The following is a 16,198-nucleotide window of genomic DNA, read 5'->3' as shown; positions in this document are numbered from 1 at the left end:
ACTTTACATTCTTTTTTTTTCTTTTTGTTTTTTAATAAAAAGGTTTATATTCTCTTCCATTTACAAAGGGAACAAAGATCTAATTACTTTAAAAAATAGAACAATTGGGTTAAAGTCATTTCACCTCCAGTTTGGACAAGCTGCAATAAAGCTGAACCCCACAGGGTATTCGGGTATTTCGACAATCTTTAGTGGAACAGTCCTTTGTGGATCCTGTTCCCCCTTCTCCATGAAAGTATATTTAACACTGTACATTCAAAATTCAGGAGAAAGATTTAAATCCTTCAGTAAGCAAAAATGAAGGCTACCGGTACTTCTGTCTATAAGGAGTTTTAAAATTTGGCCAAGAGACACTCTTGAGCCTGTCAGAGCCCCCACACTGGTGTGTTCCAAGTGGGACAGTTTATTGCTGGTATCGGATCATTTGAGACCTTATGTTGTAAAGAGGAGCAGTATCTTGTACCTCAGGCTATTCATGATCCCTAACGAACTCTTTCCTTTTGAGGGCTGATGCTAACTTCTAGAATATTTTTTTCTTTTTGTTTTGCTGGTTAAAGTGGAAAGAGTCTGCTCTTCCAAGCCCAAAAAAGCACTTGCTAACAAAATGTATTTTGCTGCCCTACCTGACCACCTTTTCTGAGCTGAGGGTGGTTAGCTTTGCAGTGACTAAACCAAAGCTACACACTTCCATAAGGCTACGCTTCCAGCAAGACTTCCAGAGAGGTGCAGTGAAATTTTGAGATTGTTTTAAATCAAATACTTGATCTATGGTGACACAACTACTAATAAAGCCTAAAAAAGAAAAGGGTGCAAGGAGGAAGAGTAATATTCAATACCATTAGATGGAAGGGGAAAATAAAACCTGAAAGAGCATCACCACTAGTCTTCAGGACAGCCAACACTCCTCCCTCAATCCAGTGTAGCAGGTCAATGAGGTACAGGTCTCGCTCATGGGCTACTGAGTTACAGGCTTGGCTCATGAGGTATCACAATTAAATTTGCTCTCCAAAAGAAGATGCAAAAAGACAAAGAGAGCTGACTGCATGTCTAAGGTCAGGTCTGTGTGACTGCTTTTCCTCTTCCTTCCCTCCAGCAATCTGCTTTTCATTTGCCTGCCTGGCTTCTGGGTGCTATTACAATAGCGACAACGACAAATGCACGTCATCTTGTAAACACAACTGTGGAAACTTCATATACAACACGCAGAGTGCTGCGATGTGGCGAACACATGTGCAGCATCACACTTCAAATGACAGGACCCTGGAGGCAGGGTTTTTTTTCCCATAGTAGATGCAATATGCAGATCAAAATGTTCACAGAAAAGCTGTCTCAGTATTAAGAGGTTTCTTCAATGACAGTCTTGACATACTTGCAGCATGTACAAATCCTAACAGAGCAAAGCAGGGAAGGAAAATTGGCAAAAGCTGTGGTCTACTAAAACACAAGTAAGAGAGTCAGTATAAAACAGGGAAAAAACTTTTCTCTTTCGGAAGCAGGTGCCAAAGTCTGACTGCAGTGGTTTTTTCCTCTGTACTGTTTATTCAGATTGTTTTTACAGCAGAAGAAAAGCTTATCTGGAAGTTTCTTGATGTCTTTCCAGCAGCCTATACCAAGAGCTCCTGCACAACAGTATGCAAAGTAACACACAGCCCTGCGCAGAGCTGCCAGCAACACCCATCAGGGATCACAGACAGCAAGTTCATGAACCCTGGTGCCTACTGCTGCAGGGCTTTGTGTAGGGAGGCCTTTTTTCCCCTCCCCCTCTACGAGCAAGACCACCTTCCTCCACATCTTTTATTGCAGGCAGGTAAGCCCCATAATGCAGGGGATTTATATGCAGACAACACTAATCTCTGCTCTTCCCTCAACTTCTACATCCACTATTGACTCAGAGGAAGGAAGGAAGAAAAAAAATCAGAAAGACTTTTGTTTGTCTTCCTAATTTCCTTCTCTTCCTTCTGCTGCAGCAACTGACGCTGTGGTGACAGCAAGGATTCACATTCATAATCTGAAAGGCAGCTTAAAGAAGTCAAGAACATGCAAATGTGCGACACCCCCGCCCCATTCTCCCCCTTCCCCCCCCCAAAAAAAAAGACAGACAAGAAGTCATGTTAAAACATTCTTGCTGAATGGCCTTCCTCAACAGCAGTGCTTCACAGCAAATGCTATTCACACCCAGCCCCCACTGGACAAGGCTGCTTTTCAGCTTTGCCACACACTCCTGGGAATATGCACATTGTCCTTAGGGAGCCTTCCCCTAAAGATTGTTTTCCTGATTTACCCAGGTGCAACACCGGCAAACACAAGTTACAAGAATCAGGCCTTCATCTTATTTTATGAATAAATCCGACCTTCTACCTCTATTAGAATACTTCAGATTTCATCTTCACAGTAATGTACTTAAAGGATCTTCAGAGAAATGGAAAGAGCCAGGAAAGGTAACACTCTCTCTTGGTACTACCGTCACTAAGAAACTGTAGGACAATTCCTTTTCTTTTTAAAGGTTTTCTCCCTCAAAAGACAAACCTTTTCTAGAAGGAGGTGAAAAGTCAAAGGTTTGCTTAAGGTTCATGTGAATGGGGGCAAGATCAAGTAAAATAAAGGTAGTGCAACGGCAGACAGAAGAAATTTCCCAAAAGAGAAGGCTTAATCTCACCCCTCTCCCAACCCTACCCTGGCAAAACTTTGAGGAAACAGACACTGGAAACAGTAAACCAGCTTTCCTGTTCCTTTCTGTATTACAAAACTGCAATACAGATGAACTCCACACCTAAACGATGAAGCCTATTTCTTTCATGGAGGCTACATCGGAGAAAATTCATTCTTCTCTGCCACATCAAGATCCAGGCCTAAATTGTTTCAGTGATGGTGATGCACCACACTGAAGATCGAGGCATTTTGTTCTCCTGCAGTGCCCTACGTGGTTTCACAGACTCCAGTAAACTAGCAGAGACTACAGCTACTGGCTGCCCTAGCACTTCATAGTAACACCAATTTCAGTGCTGTGCAAGTATAACATAAATAAAATCCCTGTGGCAAAGGGATTTGGGGCTCCTTCTGAAATCCATTTTCTCTTGAAGGAACTGGAATTACAACTGGCCACTGGACAATTAAATATCATATCAGAAAAAGAAGGAAGGTAGGTTAAAAAAATAATCAGATAATATTGCAACATGAATGAAGGAATATATTAAATTCTTCTTGCCTCAGAGGATGTATTCCCCTCTACTCCTTACTTCTTTTTCTTTCTTTCCTGAACACAACGAGGACAAAACCTAGAGGGAAAGAGAGACAGTAATCAGTTCCTGAAGTTAACACCACATAAACCCAAAATCTTTTTCATTATTTGGGAATGAATGAGTGAGAGGGTGGTTTAAAAGCAGCCAATTTATGTGAAGGCAAAACCTAGAGCAGTCTTCAAACTTTGCTTCCAGAACTGAAAACAATATGTGCTTCTCCATTTTAACTGCAGCCACAACTATGTAACAATACAGCAAGCCTGAGATGCAACATGTACACATTTACACAGCCTCAGATCAAAAATTCTGCATATGCCTGGGTCCTTGTTTTGCTCCCACCAGAATCCAAGACTCACATGGAAGCAGACTTCAGGAAGAAAGTTCCCTTTGTTCCTTCTACCATCGCACAAACACGATTCCAAACCATAGAAGATGCAAACCCTCTGATGACAAGAGTAAAGCTCCTCTGTCAGGAAGGGTCACAACGGGGCTTTAATTCTTGCTGTGATTTTTATGAGGCAAATAGTAGCCTGATGGCAATCAAAAAGCAGTATCTTCTCACACTCACCATTTCCCTTTTGGTTTGGTGGTGAGGTCCACACAAGCGAAGTGGAACCATTCAATTGGGCACTGCAAAACAGAAAGGAAAAACCCACAGGAGATGTTTAGTGTTTACAAAATGAAAGTAAGAACTGAATGTTCTAACTGAGCAAGTAAGACCCTCGGATTTCAGTGTTGTGATGTAGCAAACATCTGGAAATAAATCATCTCAAGTGCTTACATCAGGATTGTCACAGCCAATCATTTCTCCATAGGACACCTGGTGGCACAGGCAGTAGGTAGGTTCGTTGGGGTCCACTGGCATGTCTAGGACATCTGAGGGATGCACCGACAGGATGGTATCAGCAAACTCAGATCTGTGAACAAGGACAGATTGAGGACAAAACACTTTTCCTTGCAGGCAACACCATGTTCCCAAGGTCTAAATCCCACTTGGGAACATTAATTTTTAACAGTATCTTCTCTAAAACACACTGACTGTATTTCAGAATTCAGCTTACATTACCACAGATTATCCAATAATAAAAATCATAAGGTATGTTTAATTTTGCAACATGAACTAAAGAATTTACTAAATTCTTATTACAAACACAAAACATGAGTTTGACTATGAAGGGTTAAGAGAATGATTTGTAGATGCCATGACCACAGTAACAAAATTAATGTACAGATCACTTCTGCTTGCGGACAGAAGTATCTGATTTGCCACCCAATCTGTTTTAATATACATTCTTTCTCTCATTGTCAGGTATGAGTGAACCCTCTTGCTCCAACAGGAATGCATTAAGTTGACATGTCAGTAACAGTCAGTGGAAACTATTCTCAGTTTTCTGTCCCTCCATTTAGCCAAATGAAAATATCAGAATTAACAGAGCCCCTTTAACATAAATCTAATCATAGAGAGGGGATATGCTTTCTTCCTTGCTTCACAAAACCAAGTTAGATTATTTAAGACTGTCTAGGACAATTCTTTGAAAACAATCCCCAAAGCTCTCCAAGATTTCTAGAACAACAATACAACATCAGTTTTTGTCCTGATGGGCAAGTGTTTCTTTTTATAATCAAGACCACAAGCAACTGTTAAAAATAGCTGTGTGACAAAAAAAATCAAAGCTATTTTCTCCCAGCTTGCCAACAGCAATAGAAAAGCTGATCTTCTCCTTCCAGTCGAGGGCATTCCAAGCACGCTGAGTTTCCACATGCCAACCAAGGAGTTAATTAACAGAGCTGACTTGTCCTAAGCAGGACACTAATGAAATGGAGTAAGACCAGAACACACTAACACCACCCACCATCCAGACATGAGTCATAAATAGGGTAACATGAGCTTGTGGAAAATTCATGAAGTGTCAAGCCAAAGTCACCAGAGCTGTGACTGGGTATGCCTTACCCTCCTTTGAGCTTCTTTTTCTTTGGTGTATCTTCTTCAGACGTTCGCCTGCCTCGACCGCGAGAGCCTCTTTTGTCTTTCTGACTTCGTCCCTCTGTAAAGGAAAAAAACCCCATCATTTCAACCTATTTAAATCCCAGAAACATCCCCAGATGTTCTTATTTCGACGCCATTTGTTTTGAAATCCTTATTTCATATGTGACTGAACATGAATGCTGATTCCAAAATACATCTGTATACCACAAATATGCCAAAGTGGCGAGTAGTATGCCTGATGAGCAAACTTTTGTGTTCACAGTTGCAGCAATTAGGTCACTGCAGCACACAGAATCAGAGTTGTTTAGGTTGGAAAAGACCTTTAAGAACATGAAGTCCAACCATTAAACTAACATTGCCAAGCCCACCACAACAGAAGCCCATACATTAACTGCAAAAAGCATTTAAAAACTAAATCTGCAAATTAAGATCCCACAAAATGAAACTGCTATGCAACACTGGCAGTTCAGACATAAAGTATCTTATGGAAGTCTAACAATTATGGAAAATTAACTAAGCAGCATGAAATGTTAGCCCATATCATTGCACAAGATATAAATAGCATCATATTTGATTAGACATACTGTAATATTTTTTTACATCTTGCTATATTTTTAAGTACTCAGCCACTTAAATGGTTACTCAATTATCTTTTATCTCCACATCTTGTATCTTACCCCTTGTTTCATACTTCAAAGGCATAAAGCTGTGCTGCTGTTAACCACGTGCAGATTTCACAGTAATCACACGAGATTTCCAGTACACATTAGAGAAACTGGTACCTTCCTTTACCTTCTATTTTTTCCTGTTGTTCTCAGCTTGATTAGTATGCAAATTCTGCTAAAAGGAGGAAAATAGGCAAATCTACTCTCCTCAAAAAACAGCTTAGAACTTACTCAGTAACAGATCAAGCCTGAAACCAAGACTGTTACACTCAAAAGCTGTAAGAACACCAGTTCAGTTTTGTCACAGTTAGCTGCCCCTTGGCCAGTACTCTTCCTTACAACTGTGGGCCACCTCAGGATGATCTGGCAAGCAGAAACACTAAGTTAGATCCCAGCACTATGTTTTTCTTCACCTGTTTATTGCCTACCAGAACACTGTAAATATCTGAAGAGTATTAAAAACAAGCAGAGAAGTACACTACGGTGTACTACTTTCCTTCCTCCTGAAAGAACAGCCTACTTTCTATCTTAGCCTTTCGGGTTAGATATATTCAGTGGTGGAAAAGGCTGACAACCAACACATAAGTTGCACGCACTTTTCAGACTTCGAGATCCAGGGTTTTCAAAGTCACTGCCTTCCAGTTTATCTTTCAGATCTGCCTCAAACCGGGCCAAGTCTGCATCCAGCCGGCGGATATGCTTATCCACCTGCACAGAAGAGGAAACCACAAACTGAATTTTGAAGAAATAAATTAAAATCCCCAAATTAAAACAGGAAGATCTAATTACTTGGCTGTTATCGGCATGGACGGGGTATACTACTACAGAGCAGGGCATGAAAGGGCTGCCAAACTGGAAAAGGGGAATCAAGGCAGAGAGAAAAAGAAAACAGGCAAAAGTAAGAGGACCTAATCCCTCTACAGACAAAGAGAACGGAAGGAAGATGTTGAGATATTAAAAAAAGTTGTTTTCTCCCGGCAATTTTCAAAACACATTATTCAACTGTTGTCCATGAACACGTGCTGGGCAGATCAGTGTACTTTTTCTGGTGTTCCACTGGCATGCTATATGAAGAAATTTAGTACTAAATACAGGCTTCTGCCAACTATCTCCAATATCAAGCGAATACACATTAAGTAACTTGTACTCCCCTGGTTGCAATAACGTGGCTTACAAAACAGACATGTAGCAAGGCACTTTAAGCCACCACCCCCAAACAGTGTTGCTGTAATACTTAGTTGTCAAATTAGTTATCTAGGATACTTTTCAGTTCCTGTGAAGTAATTTCCTTTTCTGCAGTATTTGATGGCAATAAAATGTACTGCAGCTGCAGATGTAGCAGAACCCAAAGCATCTCTAGAAGCTAGACAAAACATACCCAGAAGGACTGCCCTTGCTCAAGTTTTATCTAGCAGATAAAATATAGAGATAAGAATTACTCAAGGGAAGCTAAACAGACACAGGAGTAGGAGCAGAAGAAGAAAAAAGTGGAAAGCTAAATCTTAAGAAAGGTCCATCAAGGAAAACTTAGTGTCCTGTATACAACCAGAGCAGTGGAGCTGACAGGTTTGTTTTCTTTCACCACTTGGAAACCAAGGTAATTGGGCAGATTTTATTCCATTCCTCCACAATTGAACAGAATTGAAGTTGACTTAAAAAAAGTTGCTTACAACTAAGACCAGCCCTAAATAAATTATTGGGTGACAGAAAAGCTCCTGGGGAGGAGGGAATGGGGTCCGTTTGCTGGTATTGTTACACAGCAGGTGGGTACTACTAGATCAAGTGATCTCTGAGTGGGATAAACTCATTTAACTCTTCATCAGAAGAGAAGCCTACTTGACTTGCTCAGCCTGGAGAAAAGAAGGCTCCAGGGAGACTTTACTGTGGCCTTTCAACACCTAAAGAGGGCCTGCAGGAAATCTGGAGAGGGACTATTTACAAGGGCCTACAGAAACAGGACAAGGGCGAATGGCTTTGAGCTGACAGAGGAGAGATTTAGATTAGACATTAGGAAGAAATTCTTCCCTGTGAGGGTGCTGAGACACTGGCACAGGGTGCCCAGAGAAGCTGTGGCTGCCCCATCCCTGGCAGTGTTCAAGGCCAGGTTGGACACAGGGGCTTGGAGCAACCTGCTCTAGTGGAAGGTGTCCCTGCCCGTGGCTGGGGGTTGGAACTGGATGAGCTTTAAGGTCCCTTCCAACCCAAACCAGTCTGTGATTCTGTGGCTATAATTCTATGACTAAATCTGGTAACACAAAAGGGATTGGGGATGGCAACAATAAGAAAAATAAGCTTGAGGATTAATAATTTGTTTCAGTAAGATATTTAAGTAAAAACATGTCAGGGAAAATCAACACTGTGGAAGCGTCTTCCATGTGCACCAGCAGCACCACTCCATGGTATGATTATTTCTACAAAGTCTCACTGTGACACTCACCATCTCATAGGTCTGCATGGCCAGCTGGACTTTATCATCACTGTACTCTTTACATTTGCTGTAGGCACTCTGGATTTTCTTCAGGTGTTCCATTCTTTCCGCAGGTAACATGTTCTTCACTGATTCAATGTATTCTGCTGCAAGACTGTCAATTTCTGCTTTCTTATCTGAAAACCAAAGCATATACATGTGAGAAAGCTGTGTGCCAAAGCAAGTATTTTTTTCTTCTACCTCTTTATGGCATTGTCCTGGGTTCAGCTGCAGCAGTCATTTTTCTCCTTCTTGGTAGCTGGTGCAGTGCTGTGTTTTCAACTTTAGCCTGAGAACAACGCTGATAACACACCGATGGTTTTAGTTGTTAACAGCGTTATTCTCAGGCTAAAGTCGAACACGCAGCGCTGCACCAGCTACCAAGAAGGAGAAAAACGACTGCTACAGCTGAACCCAGGACAAGTATTTATAAGACACCTCCTGACAGTTTTTGGACCTTCCCCGACTCTTTAATGTACTCACCTTTAAAAAAAAAAAAAAAAAACCCAAAAGAAAATCTAAAGGTATTCACTCTTCAATGCTCACGGTGAGATTCTGATTTCTCAACTGTTTTACGGTTAATTCAGAGAGGCTCACAGTTAAGATCAGAAGCTAAACCCACAGGTTTGCAAACTTCAACCTCTCTTTCCATATGCAGAACACTATATTTGCTGCAGTCATTAACCATTCTAACAGTTCAAACTGAAACCCGTTAATGTGCAACCAGACATCAACACAAACCTCAAAAAATGGAAAAAAACCCAGGTCTTGAAAGACACAGCAACCTGCAACTGAGTCCATGTGGAAAATATGTGCAGGTAGGGCCATCCAAGGGACCATGGAGTACAGCAATCACACAGCTACAAATTAACGTGCAACTGCTGGAAAGAAATCTAGTCCTGTGAGCTGCAGCCCTCACAGAAAAGAGGCAAGTGCTGCACAGCACTGAGGTCGAGAAAAGGAAAAGCAGAGGTAGACATCCTCTAAAGCCAAGTCTCCACAAGGCTCTTCCCATCCTTCAGGTCGAGGCTCTCTGTCAGACTTTGCTTACCGGAACACCTGAACACACCTTCTGTTCTCTGATCCAACTCCCGCATCAGCTGGAAGTTCCTCTGCAGCTCGCACGGCAGGTTTTCGATACCTGAAACACAAAACACAAAGACCAAGCAATCCTACATCCTGTTCTCCCTGTGGCAGCCGTCCCTCCACAGACATGTAACACTGAACAGAGCCACAAGCCCTGCTGCCTTACAGAGCCAGTGGCTGCATCACACACTGCTGCACTAAGAGTACACACACGGACAGACACAGAGGTGGCATGCGGCCCTTGTTCTTGACTGGAAGCGTTCCAAGGACAAAGCCTGCACCACAGGAGACCCGCACTCTAACACACACTTAGTTTTACTACTGCAAACCACAGAATCACTTAGGTTGGGAAACACCTTTAAGATCATCAAATCCAACTTTTACCATAGCACTGCCAAGACCACCACCAACCCATGTCACTGAGGGCTTTGTCTACATGGCTTTTGAACAGTTCCAGGGACGGTGATTCCACCACTGCCCCAGGCAGCCTGTTCCAATGTCTGAGCATCCTCTCAGTGGTGAGATTGTTCCTAACATCCAGTCTAAACCTCCCCTAGTGCAGCTTGAGGCCGTTTCCTCTTGTCCTATCACTTGTTCCTTGGGAGAAGAGACCAATGCCACCTCACTCCATCCTCCTGTCAGGCAGTTGTAGAGAGCGGTAAGGTCACCCTGAGCCTTTTCTTCTCCAGACTAAACACGCCAGGTCCCTCAGCCGTTCCTCATCACACTGGTGCGCCGGACCCTTCACCAGCTCACTGCCCGCCTCTGGACGCAGCTACCCGCTCGCACCGCGGGGGCTCCCGCACCCGCGGGGCTGGCACTCACCGTGCGGCCGCGGCTCTCCCGCTACCCGCCGGCAAGCCCGCCATCACTCACACTCCCGCCGCGCAGCGATGACGCAGGGCGGCGGCGGCTGATGACACGCCGCGGCACCGCCCACCCAGCCCGTGGCGCAGCTCTAATTCCCGCGCCGCCGCCACTGCCCCGGCCGCGGCCGCCGCCGCGCCAGCCGCCCCCCTCCCCCGCCCCGGTGCTGCCCGCGCCCCGGCCGCGCCGCGCCCCGCGCTCACTGTCCAGGTAGTGCTCCAGGTACATGGCGGTCGCCATCTTGCGACTCGCGCCCCGCCGCCACCGCTGCTTCCCGCCGCCTCCCGGGCCCGCATGACAAGGGCCGCAGCCCCGGCCTCATCCCATATTCAGAGCCCGCCGGGCGCCCATTGGTCGCCGGGGACGCTCCTGCTGCATATTCATGAGGGGCGGGGCCGCAGGAGGGCGGGGCTTCACTTTCCCGCCTCACCGCCTCCCTGGAGGACCTCGGCGCCTTCGTGCCCTTCCGCTGCCCAGAGCGGCGCGGGGGGGGCGCTCGCCGGGATTGGCCGGGGGCCGGCGGAAGGGGCGTGGCGCGGCGGGCGGAGCGCGCGCGATGGCGGGCTGGCGCGGGGCGCTGATCGTGCTGGAGGGGGTGGACCGCGCCGGGAAGAGCACGCAGTGCCGCCGGCTCGTGCAGAGCCTGCGCGCCGCCGGGCTCCGCGCCGACCTGCTCCGCTTCCCGGGTACGGGGCCTGCAGCCGCCCGCGGGGAACCGGGAGGGGGCGAGGGAGTCCCGCGGGGCCGGGCCGCGGCGCCCCGTGGGCCTCCCCGGGGGGGATTGGGGGTGCCGGGGCGCCGTCCGAGGGCTCTGCGGCACATCCAGCGCCCGCCTCCTCCTGTCCATAACACATATACCCCCCACCGCGGCTGGACCAGCCTTGTCCCACCTGCGACAAGCAGGGAGACCCCAGGCTGCCATGTCTCCCCGGGCAGATGGACACCCCTTTGGCAAGAGCAGCTGGGGGCAGCGTTTGCTCCTTTCTCCCTCTTTTTCCTACAGAGAGATCAACGGAGATTGGGCAGCTGATCAGCTCCTACCTGGTGAAGGACAAGAACCTGGAGGACCACACCATTCACCTGCTCTTCTCTGCTAACCGCTGGGAACATGTGTAAAGATAATGTTTGTTAAGCTGTAAAAGAAAATTGCATGGTGTTGAATCCTCCCGGGGTTCTAGCTCACAGTAGGTATGAGAGTATGATCCTGTTTAGCAAGGGAAGCACGTCTGGAAGTAATGTCTCAAGAACTCCCACAGCTTTGGATTTAATGTTAGATCAATCCCACAGTTGGGTTTTTTGACATCATTAGATGCAGGTATTTCCAGCGCTGTACCAGGTTTAGAATGGGGCAGCTGAGACTGTACCAGCCTGGACTAGGAATTTATGTTTTTCCCTGAATGAAAAGACCTTGCTTTGCAAGGAAGTCCGTGTGAGTGACAGAATGGTTAAGGAATTGTGTCCGAACTTACCTTTAGCTGAAGGCTGCATTCAGCTGTGAGCAGCTGGCCTTGCTTTTGGCTTCTGAGTCTCTGTGGAGCTAGGGAAATCAGTGTTGGCTGTTGTTTTTACCTGGAAACCTACATTGCAAAAAGTTTTAATTAAGAAAAAAAATAAAATCTTTGCTGTAGTGGTGGTGGCAAGCAAACTGAGAAGCATAAGGCAGATGAGTGAGCTGTGAGAAGAAAAGTCATTGTCGTGAATAAAGGATGCTTTTCCCTGACTGAGGCAGAGTGTATCACAAATCTACTGCACCACGTAAAAGAAGAATAGACTCGTTGAATGGTTTGGGTTGGAAGAGACCTTAAAGCTCATCCAGTTCCAACCCCCTGCCATGGGCAGGGACACCTTCCACTAGAGCAGGTTGCTCCAAGCCCCTGTGTCCAACCTGGCCTTGAACACTGCCAGGGATGGGGCAGCCACAGCTTCTCTGGGCAACCTGTGCCAGCGCCTCAGCACCCTCACAGGGAAGAATTTTTTCGTCATGTCTAATCTAAATCTCCCCTCTGTCAGCTCAAAGCCATTCCCCCTTCTCCTGTCCCTACAGGCCCTTGTAAATAGTCCCTCTCCAGATTTCCTGTAAGGCCCTCTTTAGGCACTGGAAGCTGCTATTTATATGCGATCAGCATCACAGATAACCCTGACACCACTAGTTATCACCATTAATGATAACATACATTAACAGGGAAGCAGCAGGCTCATGAGCTTCTTTTCATTTGTATTGCTGTAAAGGAGTGTAACTTTGTTTCCTTTTCTCTACCACATGGTTTTCAGACCACTGATGAAAGAGAAACTGCATAAGGGGATCACGCTCGTAGTTGACAGATATGCCTTTTCTGGGGTGGCCTTCACAAGTGCCAAAGAGGTGAGTGAGACCTGCAGCAGCCCCTGCTTCTCTCTGTATTTCACAGAATCACAGAATGGTTTGGGTTGGAAGGCACCTTAAAGCTCACCCAGTTCCAACCCCCTGCCACGGGCAGGGACACCTTCCACTAGAGCAGGTTGCTCCAAGCCCCTGTGTCCAACCTGGCCTTGAACACTGCCAGGGATGGGCAGCCACAGCTTCTCTGGGCACCCTGTGCCAGTGTCTCAGCACCCTCACAGGGAAGAACTTCTTCCTAATGTCTAATCTAAATCTCTCCTCTGACAGCTTAAAGCCATTCCCCCTTCGGTTCACCAATGCTTGGAGCAGCACTGGAAGCTGCTCTAAGGTCTCCCTTTAAGGAGCCTTCTCTTCTCCAGGCTGAACAAGCCCAGCTCTCTCAGCCTGTCTCCAGAGCAGAGCTGCTCCAGCCCTCAGAACATCTTTGTGGCCTCCTCTGGACTCACTCGAGCAGCTCCACATCCCTCTTGTGTTGGGGCCCCAGAGCTGGACGCAGCACTGCAGGGGGGGCCTCATGAGAGCAGAGCAGAGGGGAGAATCCCCTCCCTTGACCTCACACTGGGCTCAGAAAGATCTACACTGAAGCTGTGTGGTGTATTTGGGAGCAGCTTTCTTTTGGACTGAGCTCAAGTTTTGGACTGGTAACAGCTGTGTGGAGACTCACAATATGACTTGGTATTTTGCTCTGATAGGCTCTGCAGAAGAGATGTTAAAATGTTTAGCACTGTCCGACTTAAATGAGCATAAGAGGTGCACAGCACCTAGGAAAACTTGACCCCCCAAAATTACCAGGACTGAATTCTCACATGGTAAGCTGGGATATCACCTTTTTAGTTTGTAGCCTGTGCTTGATGTTTCAGGCTGCATCTCCTCTCTTCTCTGGCTGTGCCTTTCCCACCCCACTCTCCAGCTAACCTGCTGCTTTCCCTTCTGTGCATTTATTTCTTTCACCTCAAGCTTGGTTGTCTTCTGTTTGGGACAGAACTTCTGCCTGGAGTGGTGCAAACAGCCTGACATTGGACTCCCAAAGCCAGATCTGATTCTGTTTCTTCAGTTAAGCCCAGAAGAAGCAGCAAAACGAGGCAACTTTGGAAGTGAACGTTACGAGAACAGCTCTTTCCAAGAGAAAGTTCTACAGTCCTTCTATCATCTCATGACAGACAAGACATTAAACTGGAAGGTGAGGAAATAACCCTAACAGGCCTGTCAAGGACCAGGGTGGGGCGGACTGTTGTCAGGGCTCCCAAATTGTGCCCATTGCATCCTTATGCTCCCCCTTCTTGCTCCTGGTCAGAGGGACACATCTGGGGACCAGCCAAGGGCACTGTGGTGTGTGGCAGAGTGGCCACTTCCTTGTTCCTGGGCACCTTATGGGGTCCTGTTGGGGTGGGGGAAGACACTTGTTTGGTGAATTTATTTTCTGAAAGAGCTTTACGGAAATCGTTCTCTTAAAGGGGAACTGACTATCCGTCACTTGAAAGGAATTTTCACTTAAAGCAACACATCTGTTTACAATATCCCAAAGTGCACAACTGTCAAACAGATAAATATCAGAATAGATGATGAAGAGGTGTCCCTAAAATAAGTGTGGAAATCCAGTTTCAGTACACATTAAAGGTATAGTTAGCATTCCTGTCTCTTTGCTCCTCAGTATCAGATAGAATAACAGACAGACATTGCCAAAGAACCCTTTGAAACACAGCATGAAACATAGGTTGGTTACACAAATAACTGGAGGATGTTGTGTGAGCACAAAGGTGGGATGCCGGCTGTGCTGCCGTATAATCACAAAGTCTGTTTATTGCGTATCCTCACAGCTGCTCTTCCTCAGCAGTGTTGTGTGGGCCAGCATTGCAGAGGTCACTGCGATAAATCTGCACATCTCTACATCTCTTCACCAAATCCTTTCTTCTCCTCAGTCACTCCCTCAACGGCATGGGAGTGATGCTGCTGGTCTTCAGATGTCAGCCTGAGAACACCAGCATCACGTTCTCAGGCTGACAGCTTTCTCAGCTCTACCACCTTTACTGCCCTTAGCTTGCAGTAGTTAAAAACCAGCAAATCTGCAACTGGGACATAACATGATGGATTTTTAGAGGTTCCTGCTATCACGGGTGGATGTTTCTCAGGGACTACAGTACAGGATGAAGAACGTTTACCTGCTTTTATGTCCCAGGCCTCAAAGACTGTCAGCAAACAACACGCAGCAGCAGCAGTTACTTCTGTTTCCCTTCATCCAGCCCCACATCTACTTCTTACAGGCTTATTCCTAAATAAAATAGATTTTTCCAATTCCACTCCAGAAACCGTATAAAATAGGATGTATAATTAACTCTTTTCACTGCTGATGAATAGTATCAGTACTGAGTAATGGAGGGAGCAGACAGCAGCAAGGTGAGCTTTTCTTACTTGGTATGGTTCATTGAAGAATATGTTTCTGTATTTTGTTTTTTGTCTTGGAAACAGCTAATGGATGCTTCAAAGAGCATAGAAGACTTGCACAGAGAAATCAAGTCCATTGCAGAGGAAACCATCCAGGAGGTTCAGAATAAACCTTTGGAAGAACTTTGGAAATAAAATTTTATACAGGTTATTCTTTTAGACCTAAGGGAAAACTCTTAGATCCTCCTTGCTTGGTTCACTCCCATACATCACCCCTTCCAGTAACTACAGCTTAGATCTCAGATATTCTTCTGAGTCCAGCATGGTTCTGATGTCCTTATGATTTTGTCTGCTCCTCCCCTTCATCCTGCATAGTCCCTTCTATATTTTATACACGAACATGCGATGAGCATGTAACAAATTCCTTGTAAACCCCTCCCTACCTCAAGCAGGAGCTCTTGTTCTAGCTCCAGTCACACCATGCAGATGTGGGTATGGAGCCCAGGGCTGCCCCTGGACAGGCAGCAGCAATGGGCAGGCAATAGCCATCCCAGCTCTGGGGAACTGCCATGTTTCAGATTCTTCTGCCTCTCTAGTAAATGCATCCCCAGTGCTGAAACCAGTTTGTAGAGGACTTGCTAATAAATTATTCTTTAAAACATCTTGGCACAGGGCATTTTTTTCCCCCCCAGAATGATAATTTATCTTCCAGAAGGATATATGGGAGGTGAAGGTGCTGCATTTCAGGCACAGGGGGAGTAGTTTGCTAGAGCTGTGGAATGGAGAGATGAATTCAGGTCTGTTCCCCAGCTTTTCAGTGAGAACAATACAGAAACTGAACTGCTATGAGCAGATAGGAGTCCGAAATTGATGTATTAGCTCGTAACAAGGCCAGTTTGAAGGGTGAGTGCCCTATAAATTATTCTAGACTGGTCAAGTTACTCCTGTGGCCAAGATCAGAGGAATGGTCACTTGTGACTCCTACACAGTGCAATTTAAACAGCCTGGCACAGGCTGCTACACCAGAGCAGCTGTAAATTCATCTAAGTCATGTAATGACCACCAAACTACAGTAAACTGGAATGCTAAATCATTTGAAAGGTGCACTGAGATATGGAAATGTTT

General features: G+C 45.9%; 2 protein-coding genes across 5 annotated transcripts; one reads left to right on the top strand and one right to left on the bottom strand.

The window, feature by feature from the left end:
- Positions 1-36: 36 nt before the first annotated feature.
- On the bottom strand, positions 37-10,660 carry ING5 (inhibitor of growth family member 5). 4 transcript variants are annotated; one of them, XM_030496141.2, is made up of 8 exons: positions 10,515-10,660; positions 9,410-9,499; positions 8,329-8,495; positions 6,488-6,599; positions 5,191-5,284; positions 4,021-4,156; positions 3,808-3,869; positions 37-3,275 (listed from the first exon to the last, which is right to left on the bottom strand). In XM_030496141.2, the coding sequence occupies exons 1-8, from the start codon at positions 10,549-10,551 to the stop codon at positions 3,233-3,235; spliced, it is 741 nt and encodes a 246-aa protein (XP_030352001.1). In that variant the 5' UTR covers positions 10,552-10,660; the 3' UTR covers positions 37-3,232. The 4 variants fall into 4 exon arrangements, with proteins under 4 accessions (XP_030352001.1, XP_030352002.1, XP_030352004.1 ...); XM_030496142.1 differs by having other exon boundaries at positions 9,428-9,499; positions 10,515-10,659; XM_030496144.1 differs by lacking the exon at positions 10,515-10,660 and adding an exon at positions 10,270-10,339 and having other exon boundaries at positions 9,428-9,499.
- A 142-nt stretch (positions 10,661-10,802) lies between these two features.
- DTYMK (deoxythymidylate kinase) lies at positions 10,803-15,734 on the top strand. Its single transcript, XM_030496146.2, has 5 exons — positions 10,803-10,997; positions 11,315-11,423; positions 12,583-12,673; positions 13,674-13,871; positions 15,158-15,734. Exons 1-5 carry the CDS (start codon positions 10,868-10,870, stop codon positions 15,266-15,268), a joined length of 639 nt encoding a protein of 212 aa, XP_030352006.2. The 5' UTR covers positions 10,803-10,867; the 3' UTR covers positions 15,269-15,734.
- The last annotated feature ends 464 nt before the right edge of the window (positions 15,735-16,198 follow it).

The sequence above is a fragment of the Strigops habroptila genome, chromosome 8 (genome assembly GCF_004027225.2).
Source record: "Strigops habroptila isolate Jane chromosome 8, bStrHab1.2.pri, whole genome shotgun sequence".
NCBI lineage: Eukaryota > Metazoa > Chordata > Aves > Psittaciformes > Psittacidae > Strigops > Strigops habroptila.
The sequence above is the reverse complement of the archived record's forward strand: the minus strand, read 5'-3'. Positions and strand labels throughout refer to the sequence as shown.

What these genes read in the sequence shown, in the direction of transcription:
- ING5 (XM_030496141.2), bottom strand. Translation starts at nt 10,551, where the DNA reads ATGGCGACCGCCATGTACCTGGAGCACTACCTGGACA. An exon ending in AGGTGTGTTCAGGTGTTCCG is followed by an intron (nt 8,496 to 9,409) that starts GTAAGCAAAGTC and finishes TTTGGTTTTCAG; the next exon opens with ATAAGAAAGCAGAAATTGAC. An exon ending in ACCAAACCAAAAGGGAAATG is followed by an intron (nt 3,276 to 3,807) that starts GTGAGTGTGAGA and finishes CTTTCCCTCTAG; the next exon opens with GTTTTGTCCTCGTTGTGTTC.
- DTYMK (XM_030496146.2), top strand. Translation starts at nt 10,868, where the DNA reads ATGGCGGGCTGGCGCGGGGCGCTGATCGTGCTGGAGGGGGTGGACCGC. An exon ending in CGACCTGCTCCGCTTCCCGG is followed by an intron (nt 10,998 to 11,314) that starts GTACGGGGCCTG and finishes TTTTTCCTACAG; the next exon opens with AGAGATCAACGGAGATTGGG. An exon ending in CCTTCACAAGTGCCAAAGAG is followed by an intron (nt 12,674 to 13,673) that starts GTGAGTGAGACC and finishes TGTTTGGGACAG; the next exon opens with AACTTCTGCCTGGAGTGGTG.